The 18975-nt window shown below is 49.4% G+C and overlaps 1 protein-coding gene across 2 annotated transcripts in view; it reads right to left on the reverse strand.

Moving 5' to 3' along the window:
- RPTOR (regulatory associated protein of MTOR complex 1) overlaps positions 1-18975 on the reverse strand; it is a 317986-nt gene that overhangs the window by 233889 nt on the left and 65122 nt on the right. For both annotated transcript variants that reach the window (XM_045813984.2, XM_045813983.2), the window contains exons 2-3: positions 13741-13843; positions 2307-2389 (exon numbers count right to left, since the gene is read on the reverse strand). In XM_045813984.2, coding sequence (XP_045669940.1) covers positions 2307-2389; positions 13741-13843 — 186 coding nt within the window. The remainder of the gene's footprint in view (positions 1-2306; positions 2390-13740; positions 13844-18975) is intronic.

An 18975-nucleotide genomic window follows, 5' to 3' on the forward strand; every position in this document is an offset into this window, starting at 1 on the left:
CTCCTGTGCTAGCGCTCGCCTCGCGCGGCCACCCTCCAGCCATCCCGAGAAGGTGACTTCGCAACTCCATCCTGATTCTACTGTCATTTTTGGATCTGTGATCATGTCCCTGTATGTAAATGCTGCCTGCCTTACATGGTAATGCCTCTTCCAGATGCCATGGGAGAGATCTGCCCCGACAGAAATTCAGATTAAAAATAATAATAGACCCTACTTTCAAAGATTCCATTTACTGCCGGCTAGCATGAACCAGCTGAAGCCTACCAAGTTAAACTAATAAAGCTAGCAGTGAATCAACTCTCAGCACTCCCCAAAATTGCAAATCATACCAAATGGAATAAACATACAATATCTTGAAATATTAAACCCATACTCTGAAAGACCGTATCTTCTCATGTAATATTTCTTTCAAAGGAAGAACGTAATTAAAACAGCAAAGCTTGCTCCGTGAAGAACACAGTCGGTTAATCAGAATTTATCTGGTTGCATCCTCTTTTAAATAAATGGACCCAGCAAAAAGCCAAAGCATGAAGTCAAACCCAGGAGATGGTCAGACATAGGCAAGTCAGAAAGGCGTTCTTTTAAATTTGAATGTTGCTGGTTCTCCACCTTCCAGATGCCAGTGATGTCAAGTCTTCTGAGATGTTACCTGTCGTAGATGTGTGTGTTGTCACATGCGGACTGAAAGTCAGTCTGCACCGCACACGCCCATAAGCACCTGGGGGGTGTCGCTAAGATCCTGGAGTGCCCCCTTCAAAGTCCTCAAAGAAGCGAGTTTCTACTGACAACAGTAGCCATCTCAACTGTCTTTTTTTTTTTTAAAAAGATTTTATTTATTTATTTGACAGAGATAGAGACAGCCAGCGAGAGAGGGAACACAAGCAGGGGGAGTGGGAGAGGAAGAAGCAGGCTCCCAGCGGAGGAGCCTGATGTGGGGCTCGATCCCATAACGCCGGGATCACGCCCTGAGCCGAAGGCAGACGCTTAACCGCTGTGCCACCCAGGCGCCCCCTCAACTGTCTTTAAAGGGATACACCATGGAAATATCTCTCGGTTCCTCACCCTAGCCCCAAAGGCACTGTCCCCTCGCGAGAAAGGCTCCTGAGCGTTTATATAACCATCAACAGGTAACAAACCTCACGGAGGAAAAAGCAAAGCCCTCAGGCATGGATCAAAATCACCACCAAGAAACTGCCTTCTGAAGAATGGGGTCCGGTTACTGACCCACAAGTTAGACTCTGCTGCCCCTAAGACACGGGGGAGGGACATGGTCCCCACCACTCAGTCATCCCACGACTGTGGGCAGCAGCAGAAATGACCCGCGGGCACAGTTCCAGGCACCAACAGATTCATTTCTGACTGTTCTCTTAGAATATAAATAAGTACGAGAATCCCTAATTCCAGATCAGGAGGATAAACAGTCCACAGGTGAAATCCCAAGCAGGCAGGGCTCACTGGGGGCCCTGAGCCACTTGGTCCCACGAGGCAGAATCTCAACAGGAAGGGCGAAGACCACAAAGGCTCTCAGGGGCCGCGAGGCCACCGCCACCTGCCTGCTGTGAGGTCGCACCCTGTAGAGAATTCCAGAGCCTGCCCACCACACAATGCGGAACGGAAAAGCACCTCCATAAACACCCCAAATTTCTAATCTTCCACTACAATTATGACATCTTCAAACAGGCTAAGGAGCAAGGCTGAAGGGAATGGGTCTTCGGGTGGTTCACGAGAGAACGTAAGATCTTAAAAGACAGTCTGACACAGTTACCACAGTCCACACCACTGTTCTCTAACCATGAACCTAGAAGATACAAGCAGCAAAAGGCACCGCAACTGGCGGCCGGCCCCTAAGAAGAACCTGAGCTTTGCATCAAAGACAAAGCGCGTCCTGGGCGCCATCCTTTCAACGCTGAGTGCTTTCTTCTCAACTGTTTGAAAACTGAAGACGGAGAAATAGCTCTAACTAGTTGAGATTGCAGGAAAGTTACTGAAAATATATTTCCTGTGCAAAAGAAAAACCATGATTTAAGAGTAACATGAGAAATGCTTTCAGTGTCGAAAGACTGTGGGGGGAAACTCAGGCCAAATGAGTAAGAGACCGTCCAGCCCAGAGCCTGGCCGCCTTCACACACAAAAAAGGACATGTCCACCGAGCCAGCAGGGAGGGTGCAGGGAAGAGCGTCCAGCCACCGAGGGACGTGGGCTGACGGTCCACAAAAACCTCCGCTTGGACTCAAAGGCTGTTTGAAACCAAGGAATTGAAGCTTCCCTGTAAGAAAGAAAGAGAAAAGCAAATAAAGAGCACTTACCCTCGGCTGCCAGTTCTCGTATTGCTTCTGCAAATTCGCACCGATGGTTTCCAGAGCTTTCTGAGGCCCCATCGACAGAGGATCTGAAGAAGCAATAAAAAGCAGAAAGTTCGTTACCCTTTCATTTCCTCCACTGCTGAGCCTGTCCCTCACAGTTTCCTCTTCCATCACTCACTTCAGAGTCACCCTGGACCCACAACTAGGGGTTCTCCGTGTTTAACCAGATGTAGGGAACTGCTATGCCCCCAAACAGGACAAAATGCCACACCTGTTCACCTTTCTAGAAAAAAGTGGTTTGGTCAGACTCGCTGGCCCCATGAAGTTTCCTCTCCTGCCCGTGCTCGTCACTCAGCCCCGTGGTCGCCCGGCACTTGTCCTGCTTCATTCCTGTGTTCCTTGCAGGCTGTGTGCGGTGGGCCACGGGCCTGGCAGGGGCCTCTGTGCAAAGAAGGCCACAGTGAGGGCCGCACAGTGCTTCCGTCATGCAAAGAACCAGGAGGAAGACGGAAGGACCAAGGCGACGCGTCCTAAGTAACTTCTGTCTGTGCTGGCTCTTCCCGTGTGTTTGTGGCTTACCCACTCATTTCGGGAGTGGCTTCTAGGGCAAGTAACTCTAACCAGCAATTTCTCAAACTTACTTGGCCTCAACACATCTCTGCACTCTTTAAAAATATGAAGAACCCCGAACAACTTTTAAGTGGTTGTATCTATTGGTATTTGCTGTATTCAAACTCAAGATGAGAAATTTAAAAAATATTTCTTTATTCATTCACTTAAAAGTAATGACAAACCCATTACATTTGAACATAAATACTTATTATGAAAAATTAGACAAAAAAATTGAGTTAGTACTGTTCTACTTTTTTTGCAAATTTCTTTAATACCTGGTTTAACACATCTGTGTCTACATTCATCCATTACAAAACATGGTTCCCGCCGACACAGAGGAGGAAAATCCCACCTCACACACAGACATCACTGGAAAGGAGAGGCCACTTTAAACTGCCTTCTGAGACAGTCATGCTATCTTCTTCGATGCCACACCCAAACCCGACACGTGGTAGCTTCTTGAAGACTGTCTGGAACGTAGAGCCTGAAACCACAGCAATGAACCCGTACTCCAGGGCATTAAAACCCACTGGTCTAGCACGCACTTTGAACAGATCCTCTCCCCGCGGATGACTCTGTGTCATCAGCACGGGTCATCTGTAAAATACTGGTTCACTGAGCTACGTGGATCTTCTGGATCTTGTTCTCCAATATCTCTAATTTCATCACGGGCAACAAACACTTCCAGCTGTTTTCCTTAAAGTGCCAGCTCGCTTTGTTCATTTTCCAGAAAATGCCTGCCAAATGCCCAAGGCCCATCAGCTGCTCCTCCAGGCAAAAAAGATGTGCCATGAGAAGAGCAGCTAGTTCGGCTCAGGACTCATCCACCAAGAGAAGCCCTTCCTCCCTGCGACCAGGACCCGCCACTCGGCAGCCCCCTTCATCACGCGATCTTACGGATGTGTGTCCAAAGGCAGCATCCATCCGTAAGACTGTGTCAGTGCTGAGCCAGAGCGCCAAAACACCTTCCCGGAACTGTTTTCATGGCCCTTGTTTTCGACGTGCTAACACTAATTCTGCCCCAACTTCCCCAAAGTATCCCTCTCAAATACTGCCTTCCACACAGGTAAGGATATCAGCTAATCTCCGCCCTTCTCCCCCTGCTCCCCAGACACCCCAGGGCCGATCCCACTGTGGCGACAATGTACAACCACTCTCTGCAGAAGTGGAATGGCTCCCAAGAAAACAACTTCAAGGGACCAGGGCACAATAACGTTCATGTCATCGGAGTCTCACGATGAGAAAAGTAGGTGCAGAGCTCAAAAGCAGTTGAAGATATAATGCTTGACAACTTCCCAAATTTGGCAAAAGACGTAAACTTATAGATTCGAGAAGGTCACTGAACCACGACCAGGATTAACCCAAGAAAATCTATATCCAGACACATCATAATCAAATTGCTAAAAACAAAAGACCAAAAAAAAAAAAAAAAAAGTCCTTAGAGAAAAATCAGTTCACAAAGGATCAGGAATGAGAGAGTCTCTGGATTTCCCAACAATCCTGAAAGCTGGATAGAATAGAGCAGTGCCTTCAAATGGTCCATGAAAATAACAGCAACCTGATACTCAAGTCTGAGGGTTTTAAAATAGAGGTCTTTTCAAACAGGCAAACACTCACAAAATCTGTCCCGTGTTCCTGTTCTTCAGAAATAAAGCACAAAGGAAGACAATGAAGGACCCAGGAAAAGAAAGAGACGGAGAAACCACAAGACATCCGTGAACCATATCCAGAGACGAAGCCAGCCCAACAGGAGCTAGGGGGGTGTTTTTTTAAGAACAAATAGATAATTTGAGCCCTGGAATAACTACTGATAGCACTTGACAGGTGTACTGGAATACAGGTAAGAAAATGAACTCATAAGTTCACAAAAAAGTTAACAAATAAAAGTAACTGGCAAATGTGTAATTATGGGGGAAAACTCACATACACAGACAAGAAAGGAACCAATCAGATACCCCCTCTGGGAAGGGCAGAGAAAAGACACAGCTTTCTCTTATGCTCTTAAGTACTGTGGGATTTTCAAGCTATATGCACATATTACTTTGATTTTTTTAAAAAAGAATTACAAAATTAAGTAACAGGGTTTTAGAATTGGAAAGGACCTTTATCACCAGTGCACCAAAGTCATGGGGGACTTTTCACGATACAGATGCCAGGCCCTACCCTGGAGAGTCCAATTCACTAACTTCAGAAGAGCCCAGTCAGCTAATGAGCACCTCTGGCTGAGGGAAACCTAATGAAAATTGGGCTGTAATTAACTTATCTGGAAGAAGTATGGTAAATTTGTTTCAATCTGTACGTAACTAAAGAAATTAGATGTTCATCTTCATCTCTCTCTATTCTGGTAGGAACCGAGTGCTAAGGTCTCAAAAGAATTATAATGACCTCAATCAACTCCGCTGTAATCTAATCACAAGCCTGGCAAGAGATACAAATAAATCAGAATCTGAAAAATAAAAATTCAGGGCCACCGAAGAACATAAACAAAGCAAAGGGAAGCAGAAAACCGCATCAACAAACAGAAACCATTCTAGCAGCCATGCCTTGTACTCGAGCCTGGAAGAGCCAGTGCAAGAGCTGCTGTGCGTTTATCCACACCTGCGTGCGGCCCCCACGCGGTCAGTGCCTATGGCTAGAATCTACGCTTAAGAGAATGGAAATGGTTTCTTCTGTAAAAAGATAAAAGGCCTGTCCAGGAACCACACTGATCGGCAGCAGCTCCTAGGTGTGCCCTCGGAAGAACCACAACACAGGGAGGGAGGGAGTCCCACCAGTCCCTGAGTGGGGGGGAGCACCAGAGCCAGCCCTCCTCCTTGGACTTCTCCCCTTGGAAAGCCCAGGCCCTCCAGCCCCACACCATCCTCTCCCATGTCCCCAAAGAGAGCATGCGGAATATCTGCCAGAGCGGGAGGGCCCCTGCCACGACTCCCTGGGCAATCTGCCGCCAGTCCAGCAGTCCCTCACTAGTCATGGCCGCCTGATAGCAGCACCCATCTTCCTTCCCTGATCTGGATCAAAATCCCTGCCCTCCCACCGGGGGATCAGGGGCAGCCACTGGCCACTCATCAGGCAGAGATCAACCGAGTGGGGCTGTCACATCCCATCCACTGGGAACCCCCGTGGCCAATTAACTGCACGGTTTCCTCCCAAGGGTATGACTAAGAGTGGGGCAGGGAGAGAGGAGAGGGAGCAGGAAGAGGGGAAAACCAGGACAAGGGAAACGGCACATTTACTACCACACTCACTACAATGAGCTAAGCCGTGAAATCAACAAAGCCAAGTTCCTGGTGGGCGGTGCTGACGGTCTGATCCATCTGATGAGGGTCAGGTGGCCGGAACGCAGGTCTGAGACCGGAGTGCCGTCTGAATTAGACATTTCTCCTCTAACGCCCTCATGCGTTTCTACCGAAGGAATGAAGTGGGTGGGCAGGTGGGTGGAAGGAAGAGGAGACAGTAAACGGCATTTGTGTAAAATTTTAGCTTTGCATCAATCTTCCTGCAAGCTTTTCAGCATAAGCCCCCTGTATCTCCTGGCGCACAGAACTTCACGTTGACGGGAACTGCAGCCAGCCTACCCCACGCACGGCACAGGAGAGAAGCTCAAGTCCCAAGTGGTCAGATGACTCGGTCAAGGTCACAGAGGCTGGCAATGGCACTGGCAGTCAGCCAACCTGAAAGACCTCCGCGTTCTCTCCACTCTTCCTTCAGAAGAGCCCGTGGGCCACCATCAACTACTACTGTGCTGGTCACTACCACAGCACCTGGTGCCAGCACCGAGGACACTCTCCCTCCTCCTAGCTAGGTTCCGGAAGATTCTGAGAAGGGCTCTGCTGACCTGGTGTCCTCTCCACCAGCCTGAAGACGAGCACAGGTGAATGTTTTTAAAACAATTCCGTGAGGTCACTCCTCCCCGGAAAAGCCTGCATTATGCCACCACTTGCATAACGTGAAAATGAGCAAGACTAACTTATGCTGTCAGGGTGCAGGCCAGGGGCAGGGCGGGCTGTGAGATGGCAAGAGACGGGGCTGGACTGGGGGGCTGCTGAGGCTGCTTCTTGACCTACAATGGGTCAGTCTGGGAAGAGCTGTCAAACTCCACACTGGGGTCCGCACACCTTTCCGTATGTATGCTACCCTTCAGAACAAAGGGTGCCTGGTGGCTCAGTCGGTCTGACTTTGGCTCAGGTCCTGCTCCCAGGATCCTGGATGGAGCCCCGCGTCGGCCTCCCTGCTCCTCCAGAGTCTGTCTCTCTGCCTCTGCCCCTCCCCCTGCTCGTGCTCTCTCTGTCTCTGAAATGAATAAATAAAACATTTAAAAAAAAACAAAAATTAAAAAATGGGCAGAGCTCACTGCTCAAAGAACGTCTGTTCCTCTTTGTAGCTTGTATTAATAATGCGGACATTTCATAGGTATCTGTTAATTGACTTACTGACTGAGTACTGCCTACTGGATCAAGTACAAATTTCTCTGTATGGCATTCAAGGACTCTGCCACTAATTAGCTGTGTAACCTTGAGCAGCTAATTTTGATTGAGAAAATAATCATGGCAAAGGGCCACTTTGAAATCAGAAGTGGTTTGTAATGGCTCTGTACTGTACCAGCCACAATCCCCACACGTATTTTACCATTAGAGGCGTACACAGTGGGAGGCACTTCTTCCCACTGAGGCGAGGGCAGAGCGGGGAGCCCCTGGTGGTACCCCCATGGCAGCGAGGCTCTGGCTCATGGCCGGTCACGGCCCTCCCAGTGCCTGTGGGTCCCAGGACAGGAGCCATCATCCGACAGAAGCCTTGTCTACACTGCAGCCCAGTCCTAACCATTCAGCCTCGCCCTCCCCCTCCCCTGCACAGCCACAAAATAGCTGGTGTTCCTGTGTCGTCTCCCACCACGCACTCGGAGCTGGGAGAATCTTCCACAGAGCTGAGGGGATGGCTGGGACCCCGCCGCTCACACAAGGCACTCTGCATACAGGGGCAGGGGAGGCTCCGAGCGCTTACATAAGCCTCCTTCGGGGGACAGACAGATACTACTAGGAGAGGCCAGTGCAACCGGACAGAGAAAACAGTCCGGACCGCAGGCCCGGCGATGCACTAGGCTCACGGCAGGGGGTACCCCCGCCACCCGACGCCCGGGGGCCTGGCCTGTGCTCCAAGGGCTCTGCCCCCACAGCTGGGCCCCTTCTCCTCCTCGGGGCCTTGGCTCTCACCTCCCCTGCAAAGCCCCCTCTCTCCACACGGCCTGCTGTGAGTCGCCCACCCACAGCATTTTCTGAGGCTGCTCCTGTCACAGTCAGGCTCCTTTCTTGTGTACTTACACGGAAGTTTCCCCCTCACAGACATCTGTGGACCACCCTGACTGATGGGTCAACCCCGAGTTTGCTGTAACCATCGAGGGACAAGGCCTGGGGCAGGGCTCCATCAACTCCAGGACGTGCGAAGACGGTCACTCTGTCTGCAGTTCATCTGCGCTGCGTCCCGCAGTGCCCACGTTGCGGGGGGGGGGGGGGGGGGGCGGGGAGGCTTTCCTCTGAGGAGTAAGAGGAAAACACAGCTAGGTGTCTCCCTAACATTTCCTTAGGATTCCAGCATTTCCCAGCACCTGGCAAACCTCCAGCCTTCTCACCTCTGATGATACATGGCTACCATTAATGAGCACATAAAAAATCTCTCAGCTAAATCAGACCTCCTCCCGTTCAGCACTCAGCCCATCTACTGCTGCTCTCAGACACAGCTACTTCTCCGAGACGTATGGGCACTCGCGGTTCTTCAGCACCGGTGTTTTCAGCATTACGCTGTAGCATTTAATGCCGGGCCGTAAAACAAAACAGCCTCTCCCCTGCTTGTCTGAGAAGAGCTGAGTGTCACTTCCATGAAATAAAACAGCATCTTATTACGTGGCAGAGTGGAGGGGCAGGGGCGGGGAAAGGGGTGTTGATAGCCAGCGTGCTGCAAGCGCCCGTGCACCAGAGCCTTCCCTGCGCCAGGGGTGCAATGGGGGCCGCGGGTGAGGCTGTGCACTTGTGAGCGGCACGGTGAACCTTCTCCTTGCTTGTTCGGGCAACAACGATTCCTGTCACCATCAGAAAACCTAAAGGGCCACTTCCCGAACACGGACAGATCCATTCTCGGAGTCTCTCCTGTGTGTGCTGGCAGTGCCCACCCAGGGACACAAAAATAGACTGAAAAATAAGAGTCTGCCCATTTGTCAAGCCACCTGCACCCCTCATCCCTGAGGTCAGAGCGGTTTCAACTAGCACGGACCGTCTCTGCTGCTCTGATGTGTGTGTCTGCAGCCAAAAAGCCATCAACGTGCAACCCACCCCACCCCTGGCACAGAGACCCCCACACTCACAGGCCTTGGGTAAAGCACAGGAGACTCGGTTGTCACCTGACACAGGTAATGTCTACTTGGGATGAGAAACATCTAGCACTCTCCTCTCAGACATCCGCCAGAGACCTCCAGCCGACAGAGCAGCTGCCCCGCTAGACTGGCACGCGCTGTGACGGGTGCACGACGCAGGCCCCGCTCTCCTCGCTCCTGAGAGAGGACACGGGGCAGAGGAGAAGCAGACGCAGGGAGCACCTGCGGTTCCCACTCAGCCCTGCAGCGGGTGGGGTGTCAGGCAGGGGGAGGGGCCCGGGGTCGGCCACAGGGTCTCTGCACTGAGCCGTGTCCACCCTCCCAGTGAACCCTCTCCCCAGCCAGGAGGTAAGTGCCATCGCTGCTCCACTGCACAGATGAGGAAACTAAGGCCCCAAACCATGAAGCAGCTTGCTGACGTGAACGGCTGGGAGGAATAAAGCCAGGGTCTTATGAACGCAAAACCTTCGGGTTTCTGGTGACGGAGCGCAAAGCCAGAGAGGGGACACAACGTGGACACTGGCTGCCTTCTGAACAGGAGCGCCCTTCAGCCACAGCTGCACGGCCCCTGCAGGGGGTCTTCCTTGCGACTTCTTCCCCAGCCATGACACACTCGGACATTCACATCCTGAAAAAGGCAGAAGCAACCCACCTCGGGTCGGGGTGTCCTTGTCCTGCCAGCCAAGCCGCTCCACAGCTTTCACCGCCTGAAAGCTCGCATCACCACTCGTCCCCACACACCCAGGGCGTGGGCTCTGCTCCTCTTTCTCTGGTCACTGCTCGTTCTGGGCTGGTGACCTCCCCAACCCCCTTCTCCGATCACCTAGGCCGTTCTAGCTGTCCCCTGGAAGCTACAAGTTGCTCTGCTCCCAACACCCAGGAGCACTGGCCTCCCGCAAAACCACCCCACCATCTCCACGACTGGGTCCCAACTCTCAGTCCCAGCAGCCGCTATCATCATGCCTACAGCACTTGCTGAAATGCTAGACCTCTTCCTGAGCAAGCCTAGAGCCACCGGGTGAGGCCGGGCGAGGCGGGCCGCCGCTCCCGGCTGAGGGGTGGCTCCCGGGAGCCACCCAGTGCCATCAGGGGCTCGGAGCTTTTCCACGGGAAGGGAAGAGGCATCTCGGTGGAGGGGCTGGGGACCCGGCGGGGAGCAGGACACACACCTGCAGGGGAAACGGCAGGATACAGGAGTCTGAGGATACAGACAGCAGGGATGAGAAGCTGTCTCACACAGCATAAACGATACCAAGTAACCATATCAAGGCTGTCAAAGGAGGGAGTTACAAATATGGGAAAGTCCTGTTGGACTGGAAAGGAAGCGGTTCTTAACCTTTACCGACAGTACAGAAATACAGATGTGAACGTGTATACACAGAGAGACACGTGTGCACACGCACGCATGAAGGAGAGAGGGAGCAACGAGACACTGGTTCCCATGAGAACATCAGCACCCAGATCCCAGCTTCTAAATCTGGATGCCGCTGACGGGAACTGGGCTCCTGGGAGGTGTGGTCCGTGCCAGGACGGGGCAGAAAGCACAAGCTGGAAGTAAGGACTACTCAGGGAACAACAACACGAGACAAGGGCCACACAAGCCAGTGGGAACAGGGCTGGCTGGCTAACCGGGAACATCATGACAAGCAGCGGTGACACTGGACTGTAACCCACTGAATGAAAAAGGAAACCGTGATTTCACACCGAATACATTCAAAGTCTGATGAGGAATATTCGCACAGCTACGCACCTCTTCCCAAAACTCGTCATTACTTAGAGGGGAAGGGGGCGTTCGGAGCGTGGAGTTCCGGCAGCACCTGCTTCATCAAGCGGTAAGCAAGTTAGTTGCATAACCAGTAACGGGATAAGTCTACCCATTTGCCACCTGACACACGCGCCACGGGAGGAGGCCAGATCTCTTCTGGGACACTCCTGCTAATCCTAAGGAACAGAGGGGCGTTCTACCAAACGCAGCCTGTGATCCTCTGGGTGTCAGGGTCATGGGGTCAAGGAAAGACTGAGGACTTGGTCCGGTTTGGATGGGACTAAAGCCAGGGCAACGCACGATGCTGAGCCAGGTCCCTGTGCCACAGACAGCATCCTGGGACAGGTGGCGCGCCTGAATGCACCCACGGCCACCCCTCGCGGTGAGGGCCCCCCAGTGCGGTGACAGTCACCCTCGCGGTGACGGCCACGCTGGGATCAAGCCTGCAGGAATCGCGATAACTGACAGGAGGTGGAGCAGCGTGGCCGGGGCTTCTGCAGGAATCGCGATAACTGACAGGAGGTGGAGCAGCGTGGCCGGGGCTTCTGCAGGAATCGCAATAACTGACAGGAGGTGAAGCAGCGTGGCCGGAGCTTACTCTCGTACAGAGCAGGAAAAAGATCCTTAGCTCTGTGCTTGCAGCTTTGGAATTTGTTTTTTCAAAATAAAATTTAAAACATGCACTGGTAGATACCACTGCAAATTTGCCAAATCAAATCTCCAGGATTCTTCTTTCTCTTATTCCATACTGTTAAAATCACCATCAGAAGGGCCAGCTCCAATCACTTTTGAAATGAAGGCTAAATACAAAATCTTTAACTTGGAAAAAGGTATATGCCCTTTTGAAACCAAATCCACTTAAATTAGTACAGAGTAGATTACATTCCTAAAGTGCAGAGAAATTTTAAAAACACGGTATAAAAAAATCTATTCATTTCCTGGATTTTTTTCATGGCAAGAAGGAAGTAAGGAATCTCTTTTATTTTCACTGACATCGTCCCATATACACCCATCAAAGAGACTGTGTGAGGTGTGAGGGGGGCTCTTGATTTCTTGGGGGGGGGGGATGAACGCCCAGAGAATCTAATGGAAGCCAAGAATCCTCACCTGGAAGATGCAATTCCACACTCAGACACCACCACCCACACGATCCCAGAGGGTTCACGCATCCCTGGAAGCACACCCTGGGATCCGGGTTAAGAAACGTTGTTCTAAAAACCTAATACAAGAGTACTTAAAGAGGGAGAAAATAGAACACAATTGGTAAAATCCAGCTTTGACGAGGGGTAAATGAAGTGGAAACAGTCACTGGTGGCTAATACGAAGTCAATTTCACCGGCACGGACGCCGGGGACGTGGCAGAAAGCCAAGAAGGCCTCTAGGGAAATCAGCCACAGGAGCAGCTACTCTGTCACTGGGCGTGGGGGCTGCAGGCGGGGACACTGTGAGACAGAGACGGTCACCCTAAGACCCCGGAGACAGTGAGACAGGCAAGCAAAGTGGGGAAAACAATACTGTTTCCAATTCAGACTACAATCTAGGCTTCCGCTCCCCACCCCCCGCCCCCAACCAAAAGTAGAGCATTCCTGGACACCTCTGGGAACCCAATCACTGCTTCCTGCCAGCAAAAACCCTGGGGGGGTCTTTCAGTTAGCAAAAACAGGCTCTAACAGAGCCGCACAAAGCCGGCCTTCAAATAGCAGAGGAAATCTGTCATCTGCAATTTCTGTTATTTAAAGTAGATGAAGGAAATTCCTGCTTTTGCTGAGAGATGGAGAAAGCTGGAGGGCGTGGGGGGTGCTGCGGCCCCAATCTTACCAAAAAGAGAAAGCTAAACAACCCACAACAGAAAAAAGAAAAACCCACACTCACTGTTCAATTACACCGAAGTTTAGAGACAAAATAATCCCCAATTCACCACAAACTCTTCCATGAAACAAACGATGGGACTATTTCTCAATCCATTTAAATGAGGGCAGCATTATCTTGCTACCAAAACCAAACAAAAACATTGCAAGAAAAGAAAACCACAAACTAGTATCACTCATAAACACACTGAAAAAAAATTCCTTAAAAAAATATTAGCCACTGAATCCAGCAATGTATAAAAAAACATAACACAAATGGGGTTTATTCCAGGCATTCAAGGTTGGCTTAACAACCAAAATTCAATCAGTGTAATTCACCACATCAACAAGCTAAAAAGGAAAGTCAGGTGATTATGTCATATATGTTAAGAAAGCATTTTGTAAGATCCAGCACTGACTCTTGAAGAAAAATCTCTCAGCAGACTAAGAAACATCCCGCTAAATGGCAACAGCCTAGTGCTCACCACCCCCAACACCGGCCGCGAGGCACTGGGCAGGCCGTCCTGGGGAGAACCGGGACTCCTCGCGGTGCACACAGGAAACAGCTGCTCCATTTTTTTAAAGTGTACATAGCTACTATTACATGCAAATGTAAAGGAGAAAACGCTCTAATCCCATAATCGTTACTTACTAATTTTCCTTGAAACACTCTGTACAGAACAAATCATACCTTAAAGGTTCTAGAAGTCCAAAAAGAAATAAACTCTCAGATTCACGCAAACCAGTGCCGGCCCCCAGCGGACTCAGTTAGTGGGGGGCGAACCCGACCCAGCCCAGAGCCCCTACTTGGACTCTCGCCACAAGCCATGAAGAGGGAGGGGCCGCACTTACCGATCCAGCACTCCAGACGTGCACAGGGGGTGGTCTTCACCACATCTGGAGGGTCCACGCCAACATTCAGGCACAAAACTAAGGCAACACTGACCGTCTTCATCTGGAAACACAATAGAAACAAGTATTTCAATATGCATCCCACTGACACACTATTCCAGGCTCAGAGATGCCCCCAGAACCTATGAAACCCTGTCCCCACCACTGGCCTCTCCAGCCGTCCTGTGCCACCCCCAAGGTCCTGCACAAGTAACTTCCTTCCTGGAGGGGTTTTGGAGTAACACGGGCAGATGGGAAGAGGTCCGTGGCAGGGGAGGCCTCCACAGGCTTCCATACGACATTTCTGTGTCCAGAAACTGAACTACTTGACGAGAAAATATGAAGGCACTTGCTACATTCTGCCAAAATCCTCTGCAAAAACTTTGCACAAACTTATACTCTGACCAGGTTACACTACTCTCATTACCTAAAATCATTAATGATTTGATAAGAGAAAAACTGTCATAGTGATTCCGTCAGCATTCTTTTGGTAATAGTAACATGGAGTATTTTTTCAACTGTGTATTTACTATTGATGACTTTTATGTTTTGTGGATTTCCTACTCATGTTCATACTACCACACTGGCATCAGTGACTATTTCCAATTGATTTCATGTACTCTTTACATATTAAAGACTGCATCCACATTATTTGTTGCGAATATTCCCTCAGTCTGGCATTTGCCATCTGATTCATTTCCTGCTTCTTGACATACAAAGCCTTGGTTTTGTCATCTGATGCAGCTTTCTGCACACCTGTTCCTTCTCCAGCAGCCCAGTATGCGGAACGTCAGCCCTCCCTACCCAGCTGCTCAAGCCAGAAACACGGGCTCAGCGAGGGCCCACGTGGATTGCTTCTGGTGTTTTGATGTGTTTTACATGTAACCCTCAAGCCATCTGGATGTCACTGTGGTATATGACACAACATGAGGAATAATTTCTATCTCAAAACATCAGCCAATCACACCAATTCGCCCTGTTAAATAATCCCCAGACTCACAGGTTTGTAGGACTCCTACAGCATATATAAATTTCCAGATAGACCAAATTCTACTTCAGGCTAACTGAATTTATCCCATCATCCCATCGACCAAGAAGTCTACGGGTACCACACTGATTTAAGTCACTTATCTTTACAACATTTCACAGTGCTTGGCAGGGAAGGTTTCCTTCCTCACGATCTTTTTAAAACTTTTACTTAGCTGTATTTATATTCACCTCTCTTTTTCCCAAATTAATCTGTTATTCAATTTTTTAATCCCATAGAGACTTTCACTAAAGTTGCATTAAGCTGCATATTGATAACATTGAGTATTTTAAATTGTCTTCTTTGATCCGAGAATTCCACATATGAGAATCTGTCAGAGAAAAATACCGAAAATTATAATAAAGAGGAAGTCTGTGCGTGTAAAGATTTTCTTCACACCATTTCTTGAAGAACAAGTAGAAATAACCTAAATTTTAAGTGAATGAGGGAATATTTAAGCACGCCATTATATTCTCTTGACAGAATGACACTTAAATTCTTATAATGTTAAATGAATACAAATTGATTCAAAAATACCCAAAAATTGTATTAAATATATAAAATGATTTTGGCAAGAAGTGACAACCTCCTAATAGTCAATTTTTCTATACAGGAACACATATGTTTCTCCATTTATTCAAATCTTCTTTTAATTTTTGTCAGTACTGTTTTCTTAGTTTTCCTCACCAAGAAGTCCGTCACGTTTCTTTTAGGATTATTCCTAGACACGACACGGCTATCTGGGGGAAGTGTGCTTCTATGCATGTATTCTATTCACGTGGTTTCTTAGGAGAGCCGCTGACACCTCCACCAGTCACTTTATTAAATTCCTCATTAAACGTAATTGCTTCTTGGTGACCCTCCACAGGGCCTGTAAGCTGACAGAGACACCGCTACAAATAACGAGTCTGTCTCGCGCTTTCCAACGGCTCATTCCTCTCTTCCTGTCTCAGGTCTAGGCCCTGCCCACAACTTCCAAAATAGCATTGCTAATGCCTACAGAACATGGCAGTGGCGATCTTCGCACCGGCTTTAATGAGACGTCGTGAGTGCTTCCTCGTGAAGAACGCGGGCGGTGACAGGAGACGCACGTATCACCCACCTTCCCGAAGCCCGTGTTAGCACGTTTCGCCGTGGCGACGAGACCTCCTCATGCAAGTACTGATGCACCTGTCCCGGTAACCGGAATCCAAGGAGGATTTTTGCTTTTATGAGAAAAGGCAAGAAGCAGAAAGGCGTGCGGGGTTGGTTTGCAGCCGCCGCGAGGAGGCGTGCACCTGCCCCAGGGCCGCACGCGGCATCTCCCGTCCAGGCTCTGGGCCGTGTCAGAGAGCATCTGGTCTTTGTCTCCGCTTACCGTGTGCATCTGTTAGCAAGATGTGTCCCTAAGGTCTCAGTAGAGCCTGAGAGGTCATTTTTGGGATCTCAAAAATTGTTTCCCACATGAATTATTGGTTTCTCTGCTTTACGCCACTTCAACTCAGGAAAGGTTTCATTGCAGTGCACTGTTTTTGGAGAGCGGGGAAACCTGTATAATCTTTATCGCATCAAGAAAAGAGTCCTGTGTTCAAAACAGAATTTAAAGTGTGTGTGTGGGGGGGACTGTATTTAGTCTTAAAAATATATATATTTATTAATGAGAAATCGCTTTCTAAAGGAGCCATAGGCCTACCACCAGAGACATACCGAAAAGAAGAACAGTGTCTTCCTATGGACACGTGCCAGAATCTTCTTCTTATGAACCATACACACAAATGGTCCCTTTATTTTCAGGAGAAAGGGCAGAAAATCCATCAGAGCACAGCAATGGTTATTGCTTTTCTTCGTCATTTTCCAATATTTAAGTGATCAGAATCAATAATCCCGTACAGTTGATCCATTATCTTCCTGAGGATTAGCTGCTTCAAACTACAAGTTCCATGGAAACATCTCTGTGGCCTTCCTACGGCCGTGGTAAGTCATACTCGCAGCTGCCCCACACCGTCTTTAAAGCAAGGGGTTTCTCCTATGCTCTGAAACTGAAAGGTCTCGAGAGGCGGTCACCCACACCCTGGAGCGAGCTCCAAGTGGCTTCACTCAGTCACCCCGGGGCCCGCGGGAAGGGCAGCCCACCCGGAGAAACCCATCTCTCTCTCTACAGATCAGGTCGAATTTTCAAAAACACGGTCTGCCCCCCCGAAGCTTAACGGGTCTCCGTAGCCTTACTCTGTCCTCGATCTGTGAAGGGAACAGGCTCCTGAACTGTCAGGTTCCTTCACAAAGCCCAGCCGAGCGAGCGACACTCAGCGGGCTGCGTTAAGGGACACCAACCGCACTGGGCCACAGGTCCGCGTCGGCACCTCTGAGCAGTGGGCCTGGCAGCCACCCCCACAGCCGGCCCGGAGCCCTGGGAAGGACGGGGGAGAGCCCCTCTTAGGGGAACACGTGCTCAGTGAGCCCCCACGCTCCCCCTCGTGCCTCGGGGACTCGGGGCAGGCCTCCTGCTCAGTCACTTCTGACCATTTCGGTGCAACAGCCCCCGCCAATTACTCTCGCTTACCCCCTAACAGGCAGAGGGCCAAGCAACCTGAGCTCTCCAGCCATTCTAATCCTTTCCTAAAGGGCGCTGAACCGGGTGCTCGTGTCCCCACCTGCATTTTGGCATAGCTGCTTTCTCCTCCAGACCTCCCTGGGGTCAGGGAGGTGGTGCAGGATGAGGCAGGGCTTGGCACAGCACCCACCAGTCCCGGTCACAGTCCCACCTTGTCCTCCTCAGCTGACACTCCAGACACATCACATTCCCTCAACCTCTACAACCGCACTTAATAAGCTTAAACACACAATTCTCAAATAAATTCTGATTTAATTACAAAATTAGTATGTTGGAAGCTCTCTAAGGGCTTAGAAATACTAATGGAAGCCCAACGATCACCTTTTAGTCCCACAGGACGTTAATGGGCCCCATGTCCCCATGCCTGTCACCGAGCACAGGCTTCGTTAGTGATTAAATTTCCCGTGGTCGCTTTACAGGTGAGCAACAGGACAGCATGGCTCTCAGACAGTGTGAAATTCGCTCCACTCCATCGGTGAAGACACGGAAGGAGATAATCTGATTCGTCCTTGCTCATACAATACACACCTGAGCCTACATCCTGATTTATGCATTTTTAAGAAAACAAAAGAGGTCTCAAGAATATATTGACACATGGATTAGAAAAACATATTCGGCCTAACCAATTTAATTCCACTAGTGGGCAAAAGACATTACCAGTGAGTATCCTTAAGCCAATCAAATGTGTCTTGTGTTCCCTTGCAAATTTTTAGCAGTGTTGGCCTGATTCCAAACATGGTAAGTTTTAAATTCTTAGCTATACCCTAAAGTGCCTTTTTGGTATTTTATTTTCATTTCTCATTCCAAAAATTCCAGATTAATGTTTTTTAATAACACAGAGCATTAAGAGAATATAAGGGCTATGAAATTTAATGTGCTGAAAAATGCGTAATAGTATATAAAATAACCATTTTGGACTTGAAAACATTTCTTCTTCAGTGCAATATAATTGAAGATGACAGCTATATCCCCAGAGGTTAATTCTGAACTTGAAAGGAGTATCATCTTAAGAAGCTATGAAACATTAAGTGGTCATTGAAAATGTGACCTTAGTCATGTCGTTAGTTCCAACGGCTCCCGAACAACGCCCTAACCCTGAAAGTGAGAGGCAGGTAGGGACGACCTCTCAGGGCCCGAGGACTTCTTCAATCCTTGAGTTCTGGCTCCAGGCCGCGGCTCTCCAGCCGTACCAGAAGCACCCCTACAGGCACGGAGCATGCTGCCCTACGATTCTGGGCCCAACCACGCTTTGGATGGGAGATAGGAGAGACTGGGGACAGCCAGGTAGTGGGGACTGCCATTCCTAAAAAGCCTGGCTAGTGTCCTGTCATACAGTCCTCTGGCACTGGGTTTGTTTTGAAATTCAAAGTTTTTCAGATTTACAAAACAATAATATGGTACATAACTCATATCTCATAGAATACACGCAAAAGGGTCTGTCTGCAACAATGTTCAGTATTCAAAACCATTAAATGTCCACAGTGAAATGCACAAATGTCCACTCTCCGTGGGATAAATACTAGTAACCAGGTCATATCCACTTTGCCACAAGACGAGAGGTGAAGAAGACCTTTCCAGT

Source organism: Ursus americanus, chromosome 23 (assembly GCF_024610735.1).
Source record: "Ursus americanus isolate L20-20 chromosome 23, mUrsAme1.1.p, whole genome shotgun sequence".
Lineage (NCBI taxonomy): Eukaryota > Metazoa > Chordata > Mammalia > Carnivora > Ursidae > Ursus > Ursus americanus.